The sequence below is a fragment of the Ovis canadensis genome, chromosome 5 (genome assembly GCF_042477335.2).
Source record: "Ovis canadensis isolate MfBH-ARS-UI-01 breed Bighorn chromosome 5, ARS-UI_OviCan_v2, whole genome shotgun sequence".
NCBI classification, from domain to species: Eukaryota; Metazoa; Chordata; class Mammalia; order Artiodactyla; family Bovidae; genus Ovis; species Ovis canadensis.
Window position 1 is genome coordinate 16,700,492 of NC_091249.1, and position 23,937 is coordinate 16,724,428.

At 53.4% G+C, this 23,937-nt stretch overlaps 1 protein-coding gene across 1 annotated transcript in view; it reads left to right on the top strand.

Moving 5' to 3' along the window:
• Positions 1-23,937, top strand: part of ADAMTS2 (ADAM metallopeptidase with thrombospondin type 1 motif 2) — a 261,083-nt gene that overhangs the window by 150,370 nt on the left and 86,776 nt on the right. The window contains exon 4 of the mRNA XM_069590438.1: positions 2,981-3,183. Coding sequence (XP_069446539.1) covers positions 2,981-3,183 — 203 coding nt within the window. The remainder of the gene's footprint in view (positions 1-2,980; positions 3,184-23,937) is intronic.

Below are 23,937 nucleotides of genomic sequence, written 5' to 3' on the forward strand. Positions count from 1 at the left end.
GTGTGTGGAGTGTGCGAGTGTGCGTGTGTGTGGACTGTGTGTGTGCATGTGTGTGGAGTGTGTGTGTGGAGTGTGTGTGCGTGTGTGTGTGTGGAGTGTGCGAGTGTGCGTGTGTGTGGACTGTGCGTGTGTGCATGTGTGTGGAGTGTGTGTGTGGAGTGTGTGTGTGTGTGGAGTGTGCGTGTGTGCGTGTGTGTGGACTGTGTGTGTGTGCGCGTGTGTGTGGACTGTGTGTGTGCGCGTGTGTGTGGACTGTGTGTGCGTGTGTGTGGAGTGTGTGTGTGTGGACTGTGTGTGTGTGGAGTGTGTGTGCATGTGTGTGTGTGCGTGTGTGTGTGTGGAGTGCGTGTGTGTGCGTGTGTGTGGACTGTGTGTGCGTGTGTGTGTGTGGAGTGGTGTGCGTGCGTGTGTGTGGACTGTGTGCATGTGTGCGTGTGTGTGGACTGTGTGTGTGTGTGCGTGTGTGTGGACTGTGTGTGTGTGCGTGTTTGTGGTGCGTGTGCGTGCGTGTGTGTGGAGTGTGTGTGTGTGGAGTGTGCGTGTGTGCGTGTGTGTGTGGACTGTGTGTGTGCGTGTGTGTGGACTGTGGACTGTGCATGTGTGCGTGTGTGTGGAGTGTGTGCGTGTGTGCGTGTGTGGAGTGTGCGAGTGTGCATGTGTGTGGACTGTGTGTGCATCTGTGCGTGTGTGTGGAGTGTGTGTGTGTGGACTGTGTGTGTGTGCTTGTATATGCAGTGTGTGTGTGCGTGTGTGTGGAGTGTGTGTGCATGCGTGTGTGGAGTGTGTGTGCGTGTGTGTGGAGTGTGTGTGCGTGCGGGTGTGTGGAGTGTGTGTGCATGCGTGTGTGTGGACTGCGTGTGTGTGTGTGTGGACTCTGTGTGTGTGCATGTGTATGCAGTGTGTGTGGGTGCGTATGTGTGCGTGTGTGTGGACTGTGTGTGCGTGTGTGCGTGTGTGGACTGTGTGTGCGTGTGTGCATGTGTGGAGTGTGTGCGTGTGTGTGGAGTGTGTGTGTGTGCGTGTGTGTGTGGACTGTGTGTGTGCGTGTGTGTGGACTGTGTGCGTGTGCGTGTGTGTGGACTGTGTGTGTGCGTGTGTGTGGAGTGTGCGTGTGTGCGTGTGGACTGTGTGTGCGTGTGTGCATGTGTGTGGAGTGTGTGTGTGTGCGTGTGTGTGGACTGTGTGTGTGTGTGCGTGTGTGTGGAGTGTGTGCGTGTGTGCGTGTGTGGACTGTGTGTGCATGTGTGTGGAGTGTGTGCGTGCGTGTGTGTGGAGTGTGTGTGCATGCGTGTGTGTGGACTGTGTGTGTGTGCGTGTGTGTGGACTGTGTGCGTGTGCGTGTGTGTGGACTGTGTGTGTGTGCGTGTGTATGCAGTGTGTGTGTGTGCCTGTACATATGAGGGGACACGGGGGCCTGCAGGGCTGTGGTGGGGACACAGGGCCCCGGGAAGCTCAGGAATGCCGCGGGCCCTCAGCCCAGCCCCTCCTTGCTCCTCTTCTCTGTGAAGCGCTTCCCCTTCCACTGCTCCTTCGCCTCCTCTTCTTGGTCCGGCAGCGACCAGGTGGCGGGTGTGTGCCCGAAAGCTAACAGACAGCAGGTGTAAAGAGGAGAGTTTCTGCCTGGCTGGGGGGCTCTGCCAGTCCTCCTGTCTGTAAAGTGGAGTCAGTCATGCCCATCAAAGAGGCCTTTTGTCAGCGCTGGATGAGGACACATAAGCAGAGGGCCCGCTGGTGGAGCAGGACCTTGGTGACAGGCTGCCTTGCTGTGCCTCCAGAGGAGACAGTAGACAAGAGCCTGGGGGATGAGTGAGAATTGTTCTGGAAGACTCTTTGGCGATGTCATGATAACCTGATGTCCTAGGCCCTTCCCAGGGCAAGCGTTTCTGAGACACACCTGCTTCTCCCCTCACCAGGAATGCCGAGGAGCGGGGCGACCCTGGGGTCAGGGGCCTGGAGCGGACACAGAGATCCATGCAGGGGCGTGAGGGGCTGCCAGAGACGCTGGCACTGGTTCTTACTGGGCGGTGTGGTCTGTGGCTGCCAGCAATGCTGAAGGTCAGCCCAGCCAATTCAGCTGCAACCCTGAGAGGTGGGGGCAGCGTGCACGGGGGGCTCCAGGCCCAGCGGGGAAGGAGAAGGAATGGAGTCATGCTGCAGCTCTGCAGAAGACGCAGTGATGCCCTGGGGTCCTGGCCTGATGGGACGCGGCCCCCGGGCCCTCCGCGCGGCCCCAGGTCCCGGACGGGCTGCCCCGCTCCGAGCCACGTGTTAGTCTGTGGGGGCTGGAGTGAGCCCTGGCCAGCAGACTGCGGAGTAGCTGCCATGTGAGGGCTCAGCCTGGGCTCTGCATGACTCTCAGGCAGCCTCTCGTCTCCTCAGCACCTGGCACCAGGGGCAGGCACAGGTCTGGGCAGGGGAAGGGTGCCCACGGGCTGGTCCCAGCCCAGGAGGGAGTGGGCGGACCGGGCTGAGAGAGGAGGGACTTTGCTTCAGCCAGGGGCTGAGCCAAAAGCCCCAGAGGGGAGCTGTCTGGGAAGACTCTGTGAAACATGTGCCACCTGGGCTGGGCCTCAATTTCCCCGGTTATAAATGGGCTGGTAACACTTGGGGGACCAGCCCTTTGGCCCTGGGCGAGTATGTGAATGGGTGAAAAGAGCTGGCTCTGTCCACCCAGCCTCCCTCCCCTCTGTTCATCACTGGGTGCCAGGCCCTGCCTCTGGGATGGCCCAGCTGTGGGTTTCTACGCTACTGGGTCTGAGCTGACTTGCCCAGCACAGTTGCGCTATCTGAACCTCAGTTTGCCCTTCCGTGAAATGGGGACAGAATTGCCCTGGGTTACAGTGCTCTGATGATGGCAGGCTGATGGCCACACTGGCATCTTGCAGGGGCTGAGTTGCATCTGAGTGGGTTTTTTTCCGGCTGCAGTGGCCTTGTTGAGCCTGGACTGCTGCTACAGGCTGTGTCCTCTCTCTCCTTCCAGGGGTCTCCCCGGACAGCCTGGACAGCCTCAGCCGCGCTCTGGGTGTTCTGGAGGAGCGAGTCAACAGCTCCAGGAGGAGGGTGCGCAGGCATGCTGCTGATGACGACTACAACATCGAGGTCCTGCTGGGCGTGGACGACTCTGTGGTCCAGTTCCATGGGAAGGAGCATGTGCAGAAGTACCTGCTCACCCTCATGAACATCGTGAGTGGGGGTGCGGTGGCGGTGGAGGCTGGGGGCGTAGGTGGGCCGGGGCATCTCTGCTTGCCACAGTTTCCTGGTGGAGCTGGGCGTGAGTGAAATGGTCACAGGGAGGCTCTGGGTCTACAGGTAAGAAGAGGTGACCCTCCTGTCGACCTTGTTTAGCCTGACTTTTCTTATCTGCAAATGTTGGTGGGGATTCTGACTTGGCAAAGCCGTTTATATGCTAAGGCCATTTTCTCGACACTCATCATTTGTGTACTAGGGTTCTTAATTTTTCATAATACCCACATTGTGTAGGCTATGTGTTTTCCTATAAATCAACTGATTTTTTAAAAGCTTAAAATTATTTACAAAGGCAGCCTCACTTTATTGTAAACTGAAAGTCCCTCTGTCCTGTCTGACTCTTTGCAACGCCATGGGCTATACAGTCCATGGAATTCTCCAGGCCAGAATACTGGAGTGGGTAGCTGTTCCCTTCTCCAGGGAATCTTCCCAGCCCAGGGATCCAGCCTAGAGATCAAACCCAGGTCTCCCACATCGCAGGCAGATTCTTTATCAGCTGAGCCACCAGGGAAGCTGAAGAATACTGGAAAGGGTAGCCTATCCCTTCTCCAGCAGATCTTCCCAACCCAGGAATCCCTGGGGTCTCCTGCATTGCAGGTGGATTCTTTACCAGCTGAGCTACCAGGGAAGCCCAGTTTATTGTAAAGGTAGTTTAAAACTAAAATGCAAGGTGATAAGGGGATGACAGAGGATGAAATGGTTGGATGGCATCGCCAACTCAATGGACCTGAATCTGAGAAAACTCGGGGAGATGGTAACGGTCAGGGAAGCCTGGCGTGCCACAGTCCATGGGATCACAAAGATTTGGACACGACTGAGTGACTGAACAACAGTTTCAGCCCCAGCTGGACAGCTCTGCTTTCTGCTCTGCAGAAGAGAGATGAGCGTGTGTCAGAGAGGAGGACAGAGAATAGCACCCGTCCGAGGTTTCTCCTTGAGGTAGTCAGAAGAACTAAAGACTGAAGAGAGTATCGGTGTCTCCCTGTGAGGCCGGGCTCCTTAACTGAGCGACTGTGTGCCTCCCAGGCCCCTGTGGCGTCACCGCGCACCTGCCCCACCGCTCTCCTGACAGGTCGCGCCGTCCCGCCTCCCCGCATGCCGGCCCTCCCACCCCAGAAGGTGCAGAATTCTGACCTTGCAGAGAGTGCACCCCGGCCTGCCCTGAGTGGCGAGAGGGCCTGCCCCTCACGGCCTGGCGCCTCCGCTGAGCCCTGCTGCGAGCATAGGAGGGCGCCTGTGTGTGTGGGAGGAGTGGGTTTGCGGGGCTGGAGGCCACCAGGGAAGCCCCGGGGATGGGGCGTCCTAAAGCAGCAGGGCTGTGTGCCCCAGCCTGTCCGCTCTGCTCTGCTCTGCTCTGCTTCCTGGGCCACGGTGAGCCCCTGGGGACCCAGCTGGCCCGTGGGCAAGACCCTGCTCCCAGAGCCCCGGTGAAGAGATAGGTCAGGAGCAAGAGGGAAGATAAGAGTGAGCTGGTCACGGGGACCAGGAGGCCCCTGCCTGCCTGCCTGCCTCTCTTCCTCTCCACCTGCCTTAGGTAAGACACTGACTCTGGAATGCAGCCACCTCATCTGCAAAGCGGGTAATATCTGACATTTGCAGATATTATTTTACTTTGGAGAGTGTTGTCACACTTAATCTTACTTTTGAAAATTACCTTTAATATAATAATAACAATACCATGATGGCTACAAATATGGAGCTCTTTTTTAAAAAAAACTCTGTATCGAATTTGTTACAATATTGCTTCTGTTGATTATGTTCTGGATTTTCGGCTGAGAGGCATGTGGGATCTTAGTTCCCCAACCAGGGATTGAACCTGCCCACCCCCCCTGCATCGGAAGGGAGAGTTTTCATTATTTGACTACCAGGAAAGCCCCAAATATCGAGATCTTAATATGTGATTCTGTGTGGCAGGCTTGTACTAGTCACTTATCATGCATATCTTTGGAAATCTTCACACTAACTCTATAAAATCAGTAGAATATAAAAGCTTGTCTGCCTTCAGACAAGATTGAAAAAACAAAATATGTTTTTCCTCAAGCATTATACTGCTCTCCAACTCAGTGGCCAAAAGGACTGGTGTGGAATTAGAATCCTGAATCCTAGTAAAGGAAAACTACTTGTTTCCCCTACTCATACCCAACACTCGTGACACTAACGACCAGAATTAGCATAGACCCCAGAAGGTCAGAGTTCAGTCTCACGAGACAGCGCCTCTTTAAACGCTCATCTCAAGCCCCAGAAGTTTAAGATGTCAGCTGTACTTCTGACCAAGCAACCACCGGCTCCTCAGGTTCAATAATTTGCGAGAATAGTTCCCGACTCAGGGAACCACTTTGCTTACTATCGCCGGTTATTAAACAGCACACAGCTGAGGAGAGCTGAGGAAGAGCCAAATGGGGGAACGCACGGGGGAGGTGCATGCAGCCTCCGTGGCCCTTCTGGATGCACTTTCCTGCCAGCACCTTGATGTGCTCACCAACCGAGAAGCACTCCAAACGCCATTGTTTAGAATTTAATGGAGATTTTGTCTTGTAGGCGTGATTGGTGGGACTCACTGGCCATGGATGGAGGTGGTAGTTTAGCCGCTAACTCACGTCTGACTCTTGAGATCGCATGGACCGTAGCCCGCCAGAATTCTCAGCCCACGGGATTTCCCAGGCAAGAATACTGGAATCGATTGCCATTCTCTTCTTCAGGGCATCTTTTCTTCCCAACCCAGAGATCAAACCTGGGTCTCCTGCGTTGCAGGAAGATTCTTTACTGACTGAGCCACAGGGAAGCCCATGGGTGACTGGACTCAGTCTCCAGCTCTTCCCTTTTCCCTGAAGGTCGGGGATGGGGCTGAAAGTTCCAACTCTAATCATACTGCTGGTTCCTCTGGCTACCAGCCCGGACCCTGAACAATCTAAGGGCCCACCAAGAACATCTTCATTAACATGAGCTCAGGTAGGGTTGAAAGGGGCTCATTATAAATAGCATAACGTGCTCCTGTCACCCCTATCATTCAGGAAATTACAAGGATTTTAGAAGGTTTGTGCCAGGAATGAGGGGCAGAGCCCAGATACATGTTTCTTATTATTTGTATCTGGATTACTCTTGGCCCTACCACTACCAGCTATGTCTCGGAGAATGGGCTTCAATCTTCTAAGCCTGGTTTTCTCATCTTTAAAATGGGTAATCATTTTTATCTTGAATTGTCAATGAGGATTAAACTAAATAAATGAAGATGAACCTGCTTTTCAGTCTCTAACTAAATGTGGTTTTTTATTGTGATGGTGATGATATTTATTAATAGTTTAGCGATAGCAGGTTTAGAATTATTCTTAACAAGTCTGGCAAGGATCCTGCAGTTGGAGTGTCTTCCTGAGGCTTGTGGACCAACTCTGCCTTTTGCCTGGGGTGGAAGCCCCCTCTGCCACACACACCTTGTGCCCATGAAGTGCTGGGAGGAAGTCTAGAGTCAACTTCAGTTTATTCATTTACACCCGCATGATCCAACTGAACCTCGATTTGAGGTAAGGGGATGGTTTGGTTAGTTTCCTGGAAAGCATGAGAAGTATAAAAATTCTGCTGTTGAGACAAATTTTATTGTAACAGAAAAGGGATTATAGGAGATGAATCGGAGGAGCCGGGAAAGAGTAACTGGGCCGTGGCTTGTTTCCCCGCTTGCATCCAGCAGGTGGTGTGTGCCCCAGGCTCGGGGGTTGGTCCTGCAGAGGCAGAGGGCCTGGGGGACTCTCCTGGGCTCAGGGAGACACCGCAGCGGGAGGCGTCTGAGCCTCCACGCTGAGCTCCCACTCTAAGGGTGCAGGGTGCTCGCGGGAGATGAGGCACCCTGCTTGGGTCCTGTGTTGCCTTAAGTATACTCACCTTATTGTGCAGCCAGGCATCACTACCACCCATCTCCAGAGCTCTCTTCATCTTGCAGAACTGCCCCTCTGTACCTGCTAAGCAGTAACTCCCCAGTGCCCCCTCTCTCCAGTCCTTGGGAGGCACCGTTCCACTTCCTGCCTGCTGTGCCCTGCCTCTGAACTTGACCGATAGTGCCATGGGCAGCCGTGGGAATGGGGGCCTTTAGACCCTGCAGGTGCTGGCCCGCCAGGATCTGCAGCCAGAGCCCCAGGGGCCTCACGAGGCCTGGCCAGGGTAGGCCTCCCTCTTCCTGTAGGTGCACAGCTCATCAGGAGACTCCCCAGCGCTCGGAGCCAGAGCGGTGCTGTGGGAGACAGGAGGCTGGCCCAGAGCGAAAACGGCCAGGACCAGGGCAGAAGTGTTCCCAGCTCCCAGGCTTGGGGCTGGCCCTGGGCGGACAGCCGGCTCCCTGAGGAAGGCCGTAGAGGCTCTGGGAGGAGGGTCTGGTGGGGTCTGGTGGCAAGGACCTGGGAACTGTGGGCTCCGAGGAGCAACCAGGCCGAGCAACCCCGGCAGCGCTGAGCCACCTTGGGGTCCCTCACCACTCAGTGACTCTGCTTGCAGGGCTCCCTCTGGGGTCTCGTTGTGGGAGAGCCTGGGCTGGGACACGGGTCCTGCTGTGATGCAGACATTCCAGGTTCATCAGGTATTCATGTGCTCCCCTCCCGTCCAGTTCCCAGCCTCCCTTGCACCCCACTTGGGGTTGTGGGGCTCGTTTTATCTGACAGCCTGTGTGGAAACGACAGAGGTTGCCTCTTGGCTAAGGCGGCTGAGAGCTGCCGTGTCCCTTCCCTCCCTCTCTTTCTGCCACAGGGACCTTGGAAGCCACACAGCCCAGTAGCTGCGGCTACAGAATGGGGCTACATAAAGCTTTGATGTGTGCAGGAGAACGCATCCCAGCTTTTACCCTATTAAGCTACTGAGATGTGGTAGATTCTCTGTTAATGCAGCACAGCCTCTTCTATCATAATCCACACAGCTCCTATCCATACAGTATGATCAACCAGTGTTTATTAGGTGTCAGCTTCTATGTCAGAAGTGAAATAGGGCCAATGTGGGAAGCAAGGGGCCCAGGTGAGAGGCGGAACCGGAGGCAAGGAAGGGTCAGTAGAGGGACTTGAATGTGACTATAAGGGCAGTAGGAAATTGTGCAGGGTGTCACTTCCTTCCAAATTAATGGGCAAGACATTTTATGCCCTTTTTTTGGTAAGAAAATGGGAATGAATCCATTCCTCTTTAAATCTCAGAATCTCTGGAGTGTGAGGAGGGTTGGAAATATTTGCTGAGCACTTCAAGAGAGCCACCTGGATTTAGAAAGGGTCTCATTGTGTTCAGAACCCTCCCAACAACCCGTTCAAGCACCTCTTGTGAGTTCTAGTTTCCTTCTTTTCCTCCTCAAATCTAGAAAAGTAACATTGTTTGTTTATTAAAATATGCTATTTAACATGTCTGATATGCTATTTATGATGGAAAATTAGAATATATTCCTATAAGTTGTGAGTGTTTTCTCCTACCAATTATTGCCTAGTACCTCATTTTATTGGTACCTCATTTATTATATTAAAAAGCAGAGACGTTACTTTGCCAACAAAGGTCTATCTAGTCAAAGCTATGGTTTTTCCAGCAGTCATGCATGGATGTGAGAACTGAACCATAAAGAAAGCTGAGCACAGAAGAATTGATGCTTATGAGCTGTGGTGTTGGAGAAGACTCTTGAGAGACCCTTGGACTGCAAGAATATCCAACCAGTCCATCCTAAAGGAAATCAGTCCTGAATATTCATTGGAAGGACTGATGCTGAAGCTGAAGCTCCAATACTTTGGCCACCTGATGTGAAGAACTGACTCACTAGAAAATACCCTGACGCTGGGAAGGATTGAGGGCAAGAGGAGAAGGGGATGACAGAGGATGAGACGGTTGAATGGCATCACCAACTTGATGGACATGAGTTTGAGCAAGCTCCAGGAGTTGGTGATGGACAGGGAGGCCTGTTGTGGTGCAGTCCATGGGGTCTCAAAGAGTCAGCCGCCATTGAGTGACTGAGCTGAACCGAACCTCATTCTAGTGATGGCATAACATTGCTCTTTGTGAATATAGCATATTTTTTTTTATGATTGATCATTTATATTACTCATGTAGCAGGATTTATTTCCGTTTTAGATATCAGTTCAGTCACTAATAGTAATGAATGTTATAGCTGAACCTATTGCTTATCCTTCACTATTTCCTTAAACTAAGTTCCTAAAAGTGCTATCCCTGGTCAGCAGGTGTGTGCATTATGTCAGAATGTTCTGTTATGGTTTCAGCTATTCATGTTCCACTGAGTAAACGCCCATCTCTTCACCTGCTCACACCACCAGATCATTTTTAGCTGTGGCAATTTAATAGCTACAACAATAGCTACAGCTTTTGCTGTAAGCTGTGGACTGAAGCGAGCTAGCAGCAGCAGCGGCAGTAGATATTGGGTGGCAATGAGGTTCCATTTAAAATACACACACGTATGTTTTAAAACTGCCGTCATCTTATATGTGTATGACTGGTCTCTTCATTTTCTTTCTTCTACCCGGATTTTAGCTTCTTTTGTGTTACTTTGAAGAACTGTTAGGAGAGGTTACCTTTCTGTCTGATGTATGTGTGGGAAATGCTTCCTCCAGTTTTGCTGTTTGCCTCTATTTTGGTTGGGCGTGGCTTGTCAACGGCTCACACTTTTGTTTGAGGTCATGTCCTGAGATCTTTCCCGCCCTGGTTTTTCCCCTTGGGGACTGTCTCTGGCATTTCATGCCCTCCCGAGAAGTTAGACTGCTGGAGTTTCGTCCTGGTCGCCCTCAACAGTGACTCGCATGGCCTGTTGTCAGCAGCATCACTTCCCAGACCCTGGCTCTCACGGACCACCGAACTGTTCTTGCTGTGCGTTCAGCTGTGGCAGCCCCACACCCAGAATGCCTGCTGGGTACCAAACTTCTTGGGCCAAGTGCATATTGAAAATATGGTTCTTTTATTCAAAGAGTAGAAAAAGGTGTCACAAAAGGTACATATATTAATAGTAAAGCCTTTTCCTTTCTCTCACAGTCTCTCAGCTTGTTAAGATTTTTAAATTTTCTGTTTATCGTCACTCTAAGTGAAAAAAAAAATAGGATTTTAAATTATAATCATGAATTTTGCCATGCCTGGGCGCCCCTCTGTGCTGGGAAACATCCTGTTTGACCCTTCTTGCCTGGAAATGTGCTCCCCGCTGTGTCTGGTGCTCCCGGGCTGGGAGGCCATCAGCCCTCTTGAACGGGCCTGCAGCTGACTCTGGTGTTGGGGGGATTACGCTGCCAGCCCCTGAGCTAGACTCTCCTTGCAAGCTCAGTGCTGTGGGCGTGTGAGCCAGGCATCCCAAGGAGCCACATGGGGACACGACCCTCCATGTTCACAGCACCTCCAGTTAGCTTGTCAGGCATGGAGAGCAGCTATTCTCTAGGCTCCCCTGTAGGGGAGGCTAGGGAGGAATGCGTTCGGAGAAGACTGAAGACCATTATCAGAGCAGTGTGTTTATATATGCTGTGTGCTGTGCTTAGTCGCTCAGTCCTGTCCGACTCTTTGTGACCCCAAGGACTGCAGCCTGTCAGGCTCCTCTGTCCTCGGGGATTCTCCAGGCCAGAATACTGGAGTTGCCATGCCCTCCTCCAGGGAATCTTCCCAGCCCAGGGATCAAACCCAGGTCTCCCAGATTGCAGGTGGATTCCTTACGGATTGAGCCACCAGAGAAACCCAAGAATACTGACGTGGTAGCCTATCCCTTCTCCAGGGGGGCTTCCAGACTCAGGAATCGAACTGGGGTCTCTTGCACTGCAGGCGGTGTTTACATATATGCTTCCCTATTGGCTCAGATGATAGAGAATCAGCCTGCAATGTGGGAGACCTTGGTTCGATCTCTGGGCTGAGAAGATCCCCTGGAGCAGGGAATAGCAACCCACTCCAGTATTGTTGCCTGGAGAATCCCATGGGCTGAGGAGCTTGGCAGGCTATAATCCTCAAGGTTGCAGAGTTGGACATGATTGAGTGATGAACATACATACACACGTTTACATATGCACTTTTAAAAGCAAAGCCTATTTGTGCCAAGACTTCAGAAAATATAACATCTTGGGCTCCAGATCAGTGCTTCCTATGTGGCTTGTCGCTTTTTTTCAATCCTACTCCTCCTTGACGAAGCAGAGGCCTGCTGGTTGCCTGGGCTCTACAGGCGCCATAGTGACCTAGCGCTGCCTGACCGAGCCGCTGGTCCAGTTGGCCTCCTTGCAGCGGTGAGGTGGCCAGTCATCCTCTCAGGAGGCCTGTGTCATGAGGCCAGGACACAGGTGTGAGGAGTCTTTCCGTAAAGTGCCACTTGTTTGGAATGGCAAGATTTTTTAAAACATCAACTCTGTATGAAAATTACATGAAAGTAAACCATTTATATGACAGTGAACCATTCATACCTGAATCAAATCCCTTGCAGTTATACAGTGGAAGTGACAAGTAGATTCAAGGGATTAGGTCTGACAAACAGAGTGCCTGAAGAACTGTGGCCGGAGGTTCGTGACGTTGTAGAGGAGGCAGGGATCAAGACCATCCACCGAGAAAAAGAAATGCAAAAAGCCAAAACGGTTGTCTGAGGAGGCCTTACACATAGCTGAGAAAAGAAGAAAAGCTAAAGGCAAAGGAGGAAAGGAAAGATGTACCCATCTGAATGCAGAGTTCCAAAGAATAGCAAGGAGAGATAAGAAAGCCTTCCTCAGTGATCAATGAAAAGAAACAGGAAAACAATATAATGGGAAAAACTAGACATCTCTTCAAGAAAATGAGAAGTACCAAGGGAACATTTCATGCAAAGATGGGCTCAATAAAGGACAGAAATGGTATGGACCTAACAGAAGCAGAAGATATTGAGATGAGGTGGCAAGAATACACAAGAGATCTATACAAAAAAGAGCTTCATGAACCAGAAAACCACAGTGGTGTGATCACTCACCTAGAGCCAGATGCCCTAGAGTCTGAAGTCAAGTGGGCCTTAGGAAGCATCACTATGAACAAAGGTAGTAGAGGTGATGGAATTCCAGTTGAGCTATTTCAAATCCTAGAAGATAGTGCCGTTTAAGTGCTGCACTCAGTATACCAGCAAATTTGGAAAACTCAGCAGTGGCCACAGGACTAGAAAAGGTCAGTTTTCATTCCAATTCCAAAGAAAGGCAATGCCAAAGAATGTTCAAACTATTGCACAATTGCACTCATCTCACACGCTAGTAAAGTAATGCTCAAAATTCTTCAAGCCAGGCTTCGACAGTATGTGAACTGTGAACTTCCTGATGTTCAAGCTGGATTTACAGAAGGCGGAGGAGCCAGAGATCAAATTGCCAACATCCATTGGATCATCAAAAAAGCAAGATAATTCCAGAAAAACATCCCCTTCTGCTTTATTGGCTATGTCAAAGCCTTTGACTGTATGCATCACAACACACTGTGGAAAATTCTGAGAGATGGGAATACCAGACCACTTTACCTGCCTCCTGAGAAATCTGTATGCAGGTCAAGAAGCAACAGTTAGAATGAGACATGGAACAACAGACTGGTTCCAAGTCAGGAGAGGAGTATGTCAAGGCTGTATATTGTCACCCTGCTTGTTTAACTTATATGCAGAATACATCATGAGAAATGTCAGGCTGGATGAAGCACAAGCTGGTATCAAGATTATAGGGGGAAATATCAATAATTTCAGATGACACCACACTTATGGCAGAAAGTGAAGAACTAAAGAGCCTCTTGATAAAAGTGAAAGAGGAGAGTGAAAAAGTTGTCTTAAAACTCAGCATTCAAAAAACAAATATCATAGCATCCGGTCCCATCACTCATGGCAAATAGATGGGGAAATAATGGAAACACTGAGACATTTTAGTTTCTTGGGCTCCACAATCACTACAGATGGTGACTGCAGCCATGAAATTAAAAGATGCTCACTTCTTGGAAGAAAAGCTATGACCAGCCTAGACAGCATATTAAAAGGCAGAGACGTTATTTTGCCAACAAAGGTCCGTCTAGTCAAAGCTATGGTTCTTCCAGCAGTCATGTATGGATGTGAGAGTTGGACTATAAAGAAAGCTGAGCTCTGAAGAATTGATGCTTTAGAACTGTGGTGTTGAAGAAGACTCTTGAGAGTCCGTTAGACTGCAAGGTGATCAAACGGGTCAATCCTAAAGGAAATCAGCCTGAATATTCATTGGAAGGACTGATGCTGAAACTGAAGCTTCAATACTTTGGCCACTTGATGCGAAAACTGACTCACTGGAAAAGATTCTCATGCTGGGAAAGATTGAAGCGGGGAGGAAAAGGGGACGACAGAGGATGAGATGGCTGGATGGCATCACCGACTCGATGGACGTGAGTTTGAGTAAACTCTGGGAGTTGGTGACGGACAGGGAAGCCTGGCGTGCTGCGATTCATAGGGTCACAAAGAGTTGGACACGACTGAACAACTGAACTGAACTGAACTGAACTGAGCTGACAGAGGATGAGATGGTTGGATGGCATCACCAACTCGATGGACATGAGTTTGGGCAAACTCTAGGAGATGGTCAAGGACAGGGAAACCTGGTGTGCTGCGGTCCATGGATTGCAAGGATTCGGACATGACTGAGCAACTGAAACACAACAACAACACCTTGAGCTGAACCCCAGCACTTTAGAGTTTCATTTGCCTCCCACTGTGTCAATGCCCGTGGGCGCGCGTGTTAGGGAAGCACCGGGCATAGGATGAGGACTAGCTTTGGAGTCAGAAACAGTTGAATCCTAATCTTGGCTTTTACCTACCTGGCAAAGGTCCTGCCTTGTCCTAAACTTGGTTTCTTTGTCTTTACACCTCCCACATGCCCTGATCAATAAAGACTGGAAGGAAAGGCACTCCTGAGGTGCCCCCAGGAGACGAGCTCCCTCTCTCCCCTTCAGGCCTCTAAGACCCTGCAGCTAGAGCAACCTTTCCTGAAGGCCACTGCAGGGACCTTACACTTGAGCTGAGGTCCACCCTCTCCCTGCTCAGACCCCAGCTCACCCCCATCCCGACTTTGCCAGCTGAATGGATCCAGGAAGTCACTTTGGGGATTCTGTTTAAAGCAACTGAGCGAACATCTTAAAACAACAGAGCAGGAGGAGCGAGATTTCCGGGCAGACATAGCTGCCCCTCCTAGCTAGGCTAATTTCTCATGTTCTGGAAGAATTCCTGCTCCCCCACCCCCACCCCAAGCGTGTCTTCCATCAAGGGCAGACATACTCTTTAGGCTTGTGGAGAACAGGGACCCAAAGGAGCTTCTGAGCTGTCAGAGTAGAGACTGTACCCTTTGACCCTTCCTAGCATGAGATGTTCTTAAACAGTTTTTGTTGAATGATTTCTCTCTGTGCCAGGATTCAAATATTTTCCCTCTTTTCTAATTTAGTCCAGAAGTTGGCCTGGGCTCACCAAAGCCTTGCCAGGATTTGCAAACAATCAGAGGCCCATGGGCTCCATTTCTCACCAACTTCCAAGAATGTTGGGGCCACGTGGTGATGGTAGGGAAGGCCGAGACAGGACAGGCGTGTTTTTTTGCGGGTCTCGGGGATGATCCCGTGAACTGGCTGCAGAGCTGCAAACCCCCCAGGGGAATGGCGCAGGCCCCCGTCCCTTTCACGTGTCTCTGGCTCTGGTTCCTGGGAAGAGAAACACACGTCTGAAACTGGGCACGAAAGCTCGGTTCCCTGAAGCTGAAGGGAAGCGAGCAGGACTCCCGGGACAAAGAGGACTTGCTGAGTCTGGGCCTGGCTGTGGCGAGGGATGTGAGGATGGGTAGAACAGGCTCCCGCTGTCGCATGGCAGCTCCCCAGGGCTCGGGCTCTGCTCCTGGTGTAGCCACAGCCGGGCGTCCCAGCACTGTTCCTGTTCCTCGTGTTTATCTGGTGTGAGGGCACAGCCTCATGAGCTGCCAGGAGGTATGACTGCCAGCAAATACAGCACTTAGAAGGGGCAGCACCTCAGATGCTGGTGGGAGCCAGGCAGAAGGCCTAATCCGGGTGTCCAGGCTGTGGACAGTAGGGCGTGGTGGGGACTGGGGCAACAAGAGAGGCTACAGCCCTGGAGGTCCCCTCCTAGGTCCCATTCTCTTGTCATTTTGGAATGAACAGGTGCACCATTGTGAGCCCCCTCCCCTGCCTCCATGTCCCCTGAGAAGCTGGAAATCCAAATTTACAGGAAATCTAATTACGTTTTAATGTTGGCAACAAGTTGAAATTAAGACCTCACACTGCACTAGTGAGTCGGAACATGACTGGCTGCTCAGCAGGTAGATTGTTCCTTCAGGCCTAGAAGAAAGGAGGCGACTGCCTGCCCTGCTGTATGCTGGGATGGGGCATAATTAGTACTACCTCCCAGGGCTGTTGAGAGCATAACTTGAGTTAAATACCGGAAAAGTGCTTAACAGCATGCTGGGCACACGGAGAGCATGCCTTGAGTGTAAGCTGTCCCCAGTCTTGTATTTAATTGTTGGGCACTCTCAGAAGCCTGGTCTAAATTGGGCCCCATGCTGGGCACTGAAAGCTTCCCAGATGCGTGGATGCGTGCTAAGCTGAGTTTGCGACCCTAGGGACTGTAACCCACCAGGCTCTTGTGTCCATGGGATTCTTCTCCAGAGGATCTACCCCACCTGGGCCTCAAACCTGTGTCTCCTGTGGCTCCTGCAGATTCTTTCCTGCTGAGCCGCCTGGCCCCTGAGGCAGAGTTCACCTGCAGGGGAGCGTGGTGTGGGCTGGTGGTGTTGTGGGTGATAGAGCAGCAGGTGTAAAGGCTCAATGGCATCACCACATCACAGCTCGAGGCTGGGGCCAATCAGAGTGTAGGGTGCTGGGGCCAATCAGAGTGTAGGGTGCTGGGGGGGAGGCAGGAGTGAGGTTGGCAAAGCCTTCTGTGCCAGGTAAGGGGCCTGGGATCCCAACATGCTATCGGTGGAGTCGTGAGGTTGGGTTGGGTTCTAAAGAGATAGAAACATCTCTCTTAGGGAGTCCAGGGCTCATGCCTTCTGTCGATACCATTTCAGACACCTCTCCCTGTGGGCTGAGGGGCTGAGTTCTCGAACACGTGTAAGGAAGTACTCACACGATGTCTCTCTACATTGCCCTGGTGCCCCCGTGAGGTTCCCTTTCCTGGATAAGGTCACTGCGGTTCGGAGAGGCTGGGTGGCACGGCTGGGGCATGGCAGATGGGATTCACATACGTGTGTGCGCGGATACTGGTCCTCTTCCCGCTGCCCACGGCCCTGGCTGTCTTTCCCATCTGTGACTCTCCTGGCGTTTCCCCGGGCTTGGGTCTTCGTCCTCCCTCTAGGGTGTGTTCACCCCCTCACCCACTGACATATTCACTTCACCATATCTAAGAGCACCTACTCTGAGCACAGGTCTAGGTGCTAGAAGCGTCATGTTAGCCGGCCTGAGGTCCTGCTGCAAGAAGTCACATTCCCGTGGGGGAGACAATAGACCGCCTCCCTCCTCCCAGGGATGACAGTGCAGGCAGAGGACACTTTGATGGGGGGAGCCGAGACCTGTTCTTCCCTCTGCCTCTTCTGTCCTGAAGTGTGAGGCTCTCTCCTGCCCCCAGGACTCCCCTGCACCTTCCTCCCAGCTCCTGGAGGCCTCCTGACAGGTGAGGAGGGAAGCCCCAGAGCAGCCTGTCCTTGGCCTCCCCTGGTGAGCTGGTGGTTGTCAAAGTAGGAGTGCAAGCCGCCGTGGATGAGGAAGGCTGGGCAGTATTACTCCTTGGTGGCAGCTCTGGGAAGCGGCAGAGCTTGTCGCCCGCAAACTCCAGTAAGGAGGGGACAGCCGAGCCGGAAGAGCAGAGGGTGCCGCTTCCCCCCGGGCTGTCCCTCCCATCCGGGCTCCTCCTTGTCTGCCCCCTGTGCTGCGGGAGTTGTAGCTGAGCAGACCCCCTCTGCTGCCTGAGGGGTCCCTTGGTGGCATGTCTCAGGAGGGCTGGGTGCCCCAAGTTTAATGTCCGATTCAGAGGGTCTGCTTACCTGGTTACCTGGTTCAGCAGCTGGTGAAGGGTCAGGCACACAGTAGGGGTTGAGGAAGTGTCTCGTGAATGAATGAATTGATGAGTAAATGAGTTCTCATAGGATGGCCAAGGTCCCACAGACTCCCATGGAACACAGCCTCTGTTTGTCCATGGAGGAGAGACCCTAGTAAATGTTCTTGTCCTGCCTTCCTTGATGCTCAAGGTTGTTTGTCTCCAGCAGAGATGCTTTGAGTCGCCAGGGTGAGGGATACGCAGCTTTAACGTCAGCACTTTCGCCCAGCGCTCTCCAAAGCCTTTGCCCTGTCCCGCTCGGGCTCGTGTGGGCGTTTCTCAGTCTCTCTGAGCCTCTGTTCCACAACAGGTAAACGGGGGCAGCAACGCTCCCTTGCAGGCTGTGGGAGGTGGAAGGTGGTGACGTGAGGAGGTGCCTGGCGCAGGTCTGGGAAGGCCAGAGCTGACCAGCGAGGTGCAGCCAACGTTTCTTCATCTATGATGCCTGTCAAAGCAGCCCCGCTCTTGTCCTTGAGAAGCTTGGCTCTCTTGGGGACACACTGGCTTCCCTTAGTGCAACAGGAAGGACAGGGACCTCGGCAGCCTCCAGACACAGCCGGCACCCTCTGCCTGGCTTGGGAGATCACTGTTGAGGTGAGTCTGGAACTGGTTTTGACCACAAATTGGCAAAGTGGACAAGTTGGGGAGCGTGCTTTCTTGTATAGACCTTCGGCGTGTCCCGGGAGGCACAGAGCAGGGCACGGAGCATGGGGTTGTGGCACAGCAGGCCTTGGAGGGACAGAGCTGGCCAGAACAGCCAAACTTGGATTGATCCTGAAGCTTTGGGAGCCAGCCGGGTCCTAGACACTGAGGACGCGGCGGCTAAAGATGCAGAGGAGCTCCCAGTTCTCAGTGGGCACAGATGGGCCCAGTGGAGGCCGGTGGCAGTTAACAACGTAACAACCAGTTGAAGGCACTGGAGGCCACGGTGGAGCGGCAGAGGGGCCGGCCCCGAGGACAGCAACACCCGAGGGAGCTTAGCCCGTTCTGTGGGGATGTCCGCAGCTCACAGCAGGGTGCGTGGGGGGCAGCCGGGTGCAGGGGTGGAGCACGCGGGCCTGGCAGTGAGACTGGCCTGGGGGCTCCAGTGGGCACCCTCTGACCCTGCAGTGCTCTGGGGCAGCTCCTCGCGTGTCTGAGAGCTCAGCCCCTCTGCCTTTGGCTCTGGGCTCCTTGCGTCACAAGGGATGTTCACCCATCTTCCCGGCTACCCATTTGTTCTCTGGTTCCACACTTCTGGGTCCCTGCTCCCAGCCTGGCCCAGGCAGTCAGCACAGTGCTCTGCCTGGGGACAGAGGGTGGCAAGGGAGCACTGCTACCCAAACAGGTTCCCGTGGCACCAGGCGCCGTGGGCTGCATGGACAGAGCGGCTTCCCACTGTGTTCGGGGAGGCTCCTTATGTTCCAGATGTTAAGAATCATGCTGAGGGATTTCACTTTAGAGGAGGGATATGTTCACAGCAGACAACTCTGTAATACTGCAGGGAGCGGTGCTCTGAGACTTCTGAATTTTGCTGGGAGATGGGAATTCCTGATGAGCCCCGGCTGTGCCAAAGGCGCAGGTGACTGTGAATGGCCAGGGTGTCCCCAGTCTCTTCTGGGTCAGGGCCTGCTGGGCGGACTGCTCCCTTCTTCCTTATCATGTGGGGGGCCCTGAGGCCCTGGTGGCGGTGGGTAGGCAGGCCTGATGCAGTAAGGAAGTAAGTAAGAGCTGGTCACTCAGTCGCGTCTGACTCTGTGCGACCCATGGACTGTGATCTGCCAGGCTCCTCTGTCCATGGGATTCTCCAGGCAAGAATCCTGGAGTGGGCTGCTGTGCCCTCCTCCAGGGGGTCTTCCTGACCCAGGGGTTGGACCTGGCTGTCCTCCTCGTGTGGGGGACCCTGAGGCCCTAGTGGCGGTGGGGAGGCGGGCCTGAGTGCCTGCCCTGTGTGTCCTCAGACCCGGGCCCGGGCTCCTGACCTGGACTGCTCAGGTGTGCCGATCCCATCCGGTCCAGGCCTGGCGCTGTGATGACCCATCCACTCTGCAGCCTGTCCCAGCCCACAGCCGCCACCTCCCACCCAGCCGGCTAGACAGGAGCTTCTGGAGCTCACACACACCTCTCAGGGCTGGGGCGGGTGGCGCCAGCCACTGTTGAGGCCAGTTTACTCACAGGGTCCCCTCCCATTTCTCACCTCCTGCTAGAGCCACCTGGGGAGGGGACTCTGCTCTTGCAGTGCAGTCTCATCCTGGGGTCCCAGTGGGCAGCGGGGCCCACAGCTCTCGGGATCTGTTTGACCTTGAAGGTGTGTGAGAAGCAGGAGCAGGGGTTGGGGGGCATAGCCTAGGTCTGCCTTCCTGCCTGTCCTCAGCCGCCTCCACTAACCCTCGTCAACCAGGGCGCTTGCTGCTTCCCTGTTCCCCTCCTTGGGAGCCTCCCAGGGGCTGTGGCCCCCGTCCCCATGATGGCATTTTCCCTCTTTCTTTCCTGGGGTCAAAGAGCGGTAGGGAATTAGAAGAATATGAATCATAGGAAGAATGAAAAATCACTGTTTTCATATGCCCTGCCAGTGCCCGGCTGCTGACATTGGCGGGGGGCGGGGGCGGGGGTTGGTTGTCGTGCTCACGGTCTCTGAGACTGGGGGGGCTGGTGGGGGTGTCACATGGCTTCGCCAACAGGGCCTCCCCGAAGGGCTTCCTCTGGAGGAGACTCCATGCCAGGCCCCGGGGCTTGGGTCAGGGAGGGCTGGGGAGCTCAGGGGACACAAGGAGGCTGCTGACACCCCAGGGCTCTCCAAGGCCAGGGCTGCTGTCAGAAGGAATCAAGGTCCCTGGCTTCCCCCGCTCCTTCCTGTCAGCGCCCTCCCCACGGACCTCAGACAGATCCTTCTGTGTCCCGCGGCCTCGGCAGAGCTGTCCTTCCCCGGGCTGCAGCCTTATCCTCCCGTTTGAGGAGCCCTCTGGTGGTGAGTGGGAGGGCTGGGCCTCCAGCATTGGTGTGGCTGTTGGTTGCCCAGTGGCGGAGCTGGCGGGGAGAACCCCAGGTCTGGGTCACACACAGGTGGCTGCTGAGGCCCAGCGTGGGCTTTGGAAAACAGCCTGGCTGCACACTGTGGTCCAAGCAAGCCCTCCCTGGCGGCCCTGAGGAGAGCCCCCGTGGGGCCAGAGAAAGAACTCGGGTGTTTGACCTGTCATTTGATGAGAGCTCTACTGAGTTCCTGAGTCTGTGCTGTGTGCCTGGGATTTTGCTGGATGCTTTAAATATAGTGTTGAGTTTGGTTCATGGTAACAGCCTGAGAGGTTAGAACTGGTATTGCCTCCGTTTCACAGATAAGGAAACTGAGGCTCAAACGGGCAAAATATCAAGCCCAAGTCACAGGGCAAGATGGCAGTCGAGCCCACCGTGGAACCTGTGCAACCTGACGAAGTGACTGGAATGGGCAGCTTCTTGGAAGTAATCAGCACCAACACGGGCAATGGTTTAAGGCAGCTTTGTTTCTTCGTTTGCACAGTAACCATTTGTTGAGGCTCCCTCTAGATTCTGGGCATCGAACTACTTGCCTGGGAGTGGAGGAACCTGTCTCCACCCTGGAGACCTGCAGAGATGTCCCCAGGCCCAGCAGAGTGTGGCCTGGTGCAGGCTTGGGGACTGGGTTGTTTCACAGTCATGGGAGGACTCACAGTGGGGGGCCTGGGGGCTGAAGAAGGGGCTCTACCTGCCTCCCATTTTTGTGCACGATACGATCTTAGCAATTCCTGTCCTGCTCATTTGCATTTCATGACAGTTTGATATTTTGAGCAGAGGCTGGAGTCGTGTTTGTTCTTGCTTTGCCTGCTAAGCATTTGCTGAGAAGCGAGTGGCAAAGAAGATCTGCAAAGGGAATGTTCATTCTCATAGTGAGGCTGGACTTTTGCAGCCCCATTTGTGTGTTATAAGATGGGCACGGATGAAAATGCTCACTGGCAGCCCGCAGACTTTCTGCCCAGCTTCTCCAGCACTCCCTTCACCTCCGCCTCCACTGTGATGTACAAGCCTCCTCCTGGAGGACTCAGAGAGACCTTCTTCCCAGTCATGTCAAAGGCTCCGAGAAGCCACAAAGCAGAGCCGGCTTGTGCCTGCCTCCCAGGCTTCACAACAGACTCCTCCAGGCCTGCCTTCTCCTCACTGGGTGCTTAGGCGCCTTAGCTGGCAGAGCTTGGCTCAGAGGAAGAGGTGGTAACTTTCCTGACGGTTGGGCATAACGGATGAGAACCCAAGCAGCAGTTTGCCCCTGCCTGCCCCGGGAGGACCCCACTGCCTGGACCAGCCTCTCTGTCCTGCCCTGTCCTTCCACCTCGGCAGGGGAGAAAGTCACCTCTGCCCAGTAGCCGCAGGCCACCTGCCAAGGCTCGCTGGTGTCCTGGGTAGAAGTCTGCCACAAAGAAAGCCAACTTTTACATTATCACACAGAGCCCGCATCCTTTCTTATTTTCTATTCCAGAACAGAAACTTGGCTGCACCTTTGCATAAGCAAAAGGTGCATTACAATGTATTTCCCCAAACAAGAGAGCTGTTGGCCTCTCTCTGTGCAGAGAAGCCCTGCGGCTTTGGATGGAGGTGAGTAGCTTCTCCCTGGCATGCAGGAGGCCTGAGGAGGGCAGGGACGGTGGGCAGGCTCTGGGGCACTTGGCCTGGCCTTCGATCACAGCAGGGCACTGCAGGCCCTGCTACTGTTGCACTTTGGCCCGTTGCCTCTTGGTCCGCATTTCCCGGTTATTCTCTCGTTCACCCGTTCAAAACTGTTTACTGAGCATCTACTGTGCGCTCAGCACTGCTAGGGACACAGCAGTGAGTGAGGAAGAGGGGTGCCTCCCGCTCAAGTGCAGAGGCCGGTACGGGAGCAACTGCTGGTTTTTTAATTTATTTTTAACACCAAAAGCTTTTTGTATTGGGCTGTAGCCATTTAACAATGTTGTGATAGTTTTAGGTGAACAGTGAAGGATCTCAGCCATACCTATACATGTATCCTCTCTTCCCCAACTCCCTTCCCATCCAGGCTGGCACATAGCATTGCGCAGAATTCCATGTGCTGTATAATAGGTTTTTGTTGGTTATCCATTTAAAATATAGCAGTGTGTACATGACCTTCCCAAAGTCCTTAACTATTCCTTCCCCCCGGCAACCGGGAGTTCCTTTTCTAAGTCTGTGAGCCTCTTTCTGTTTTGTAAGTTCATTTCCATCATTTTTTCAAACATTCCACATGTAAGAGATGTCATACAACATTTCTCCTCTGTCTGGCTTACTCCACTCAGTATGACACTCTTTCGGTCCATGCATGTTGCTGCGAATGGCCTTATTTCATTCTTTTTAATGGCTGGGTGATATTCCACTGTCTTCCTTATCCATTCCTCTGTCTAGGGACATTTAGTTGTTTGCATGTCTTGTCTATCGTAAACAGTGCTGCACCGGGCCATATTTTTCTCCAGATAAATGCCCAGGAGTGGGATTGCAGCATCATATGGTAGCTCTATTTTTAGTTTTTTAAGGAACCTCCATACTGTGCTGGAAGCAACTACTTTTACGGGCTCACTTTGAGCAGGGGATAGTTGTGCTGGGGGAAGAGCATGAAAAACCAGAGATACAGCAAGTGCAAAGGTCCCAAGGAAGGGTAGGACTCCCTGTTTAAGAAGCTCAGACTGGATCACTGTGAGCAAAGGGGGCAACCTGAGAAGCAGCAGCGGGCTTCCTCCTGTTGTAGGGAGAAGGCCCTGGGCTGGGGTTGTGGGGTGCTTGCAGGGTGATAACTGCCCTCCTCCTTTGAAACACATTGACTGCCCTTTGCTTTTTCAAATGCTTTCCTGGGTATTTCAAGAATCCAGAGGCTGGAGACGGAATTACAGGTACCAACCATGGCCCAAGCAGGAGAAGAAGGCAGAGCCGTCAGGAGTGAGGGTTCCTGAAGGAAAGTAGCTGAAGTTGAGCTCAGAGAAGCAAGCCAGGGCCACCTTTGAGAGGGCCGCACGTGCCAGGCTGAGGGCTGAGGGTTGTTCCTGAAAGCACTGGGGAGCCATGGAGGGTTTCAGGCAGAGGAAAGAGGAAGTCAGACCTTCTTGAGTGGCAGCCGCCATGAAGAATGATCCATGAGGGTGAGAGGTTGGGTGGGACATGGGGCGGGAAGGAACTGCTTCCTGTCTGCCTGTTGAGCAAGTGGAATGTGGGTCGGGGAGGAAGGGGCATTGGAAGGGAGATGTTGGGAAGCTGTCTTTGTGGCTTTTTGTGCCGTTTCCGTGAGCTCTCTGCTTGGCAGAAATATTGCCCCTGTGTTCCTGTTACTGAGGCTCATTCCCGGGGGTCTTCATGCCACAGTGGGCCCTGCTGGGAGCATCCTGTGGGGAATGGGGTGCAGCGGGGCTGTGGCAATTTCACAACCCACTGAAAAGTTGGTGTGGCCCTTGGGAGCAGGCCAGGGCCCCCTCCTCCTTAGCACAGCCAGCCTCCTCCATGCCCCACAAGCCCTGCATTCTGCTCTTTCTGGTCCTGATGAATCACAGCGTGGGCACTAGGAGCTGGACGCCAGAGGGGGACATGTTTGCAGGCGTGAGGGTTCGGTCACACCGCCTAATGGGCAAGAAGGCATGCCCCGCCAGCTGGTCACCGCGGGGTTCCCACCCGCTGGGGGGTCTGTGGGGGCCGGGCCATCAGGAGGGCTTGGG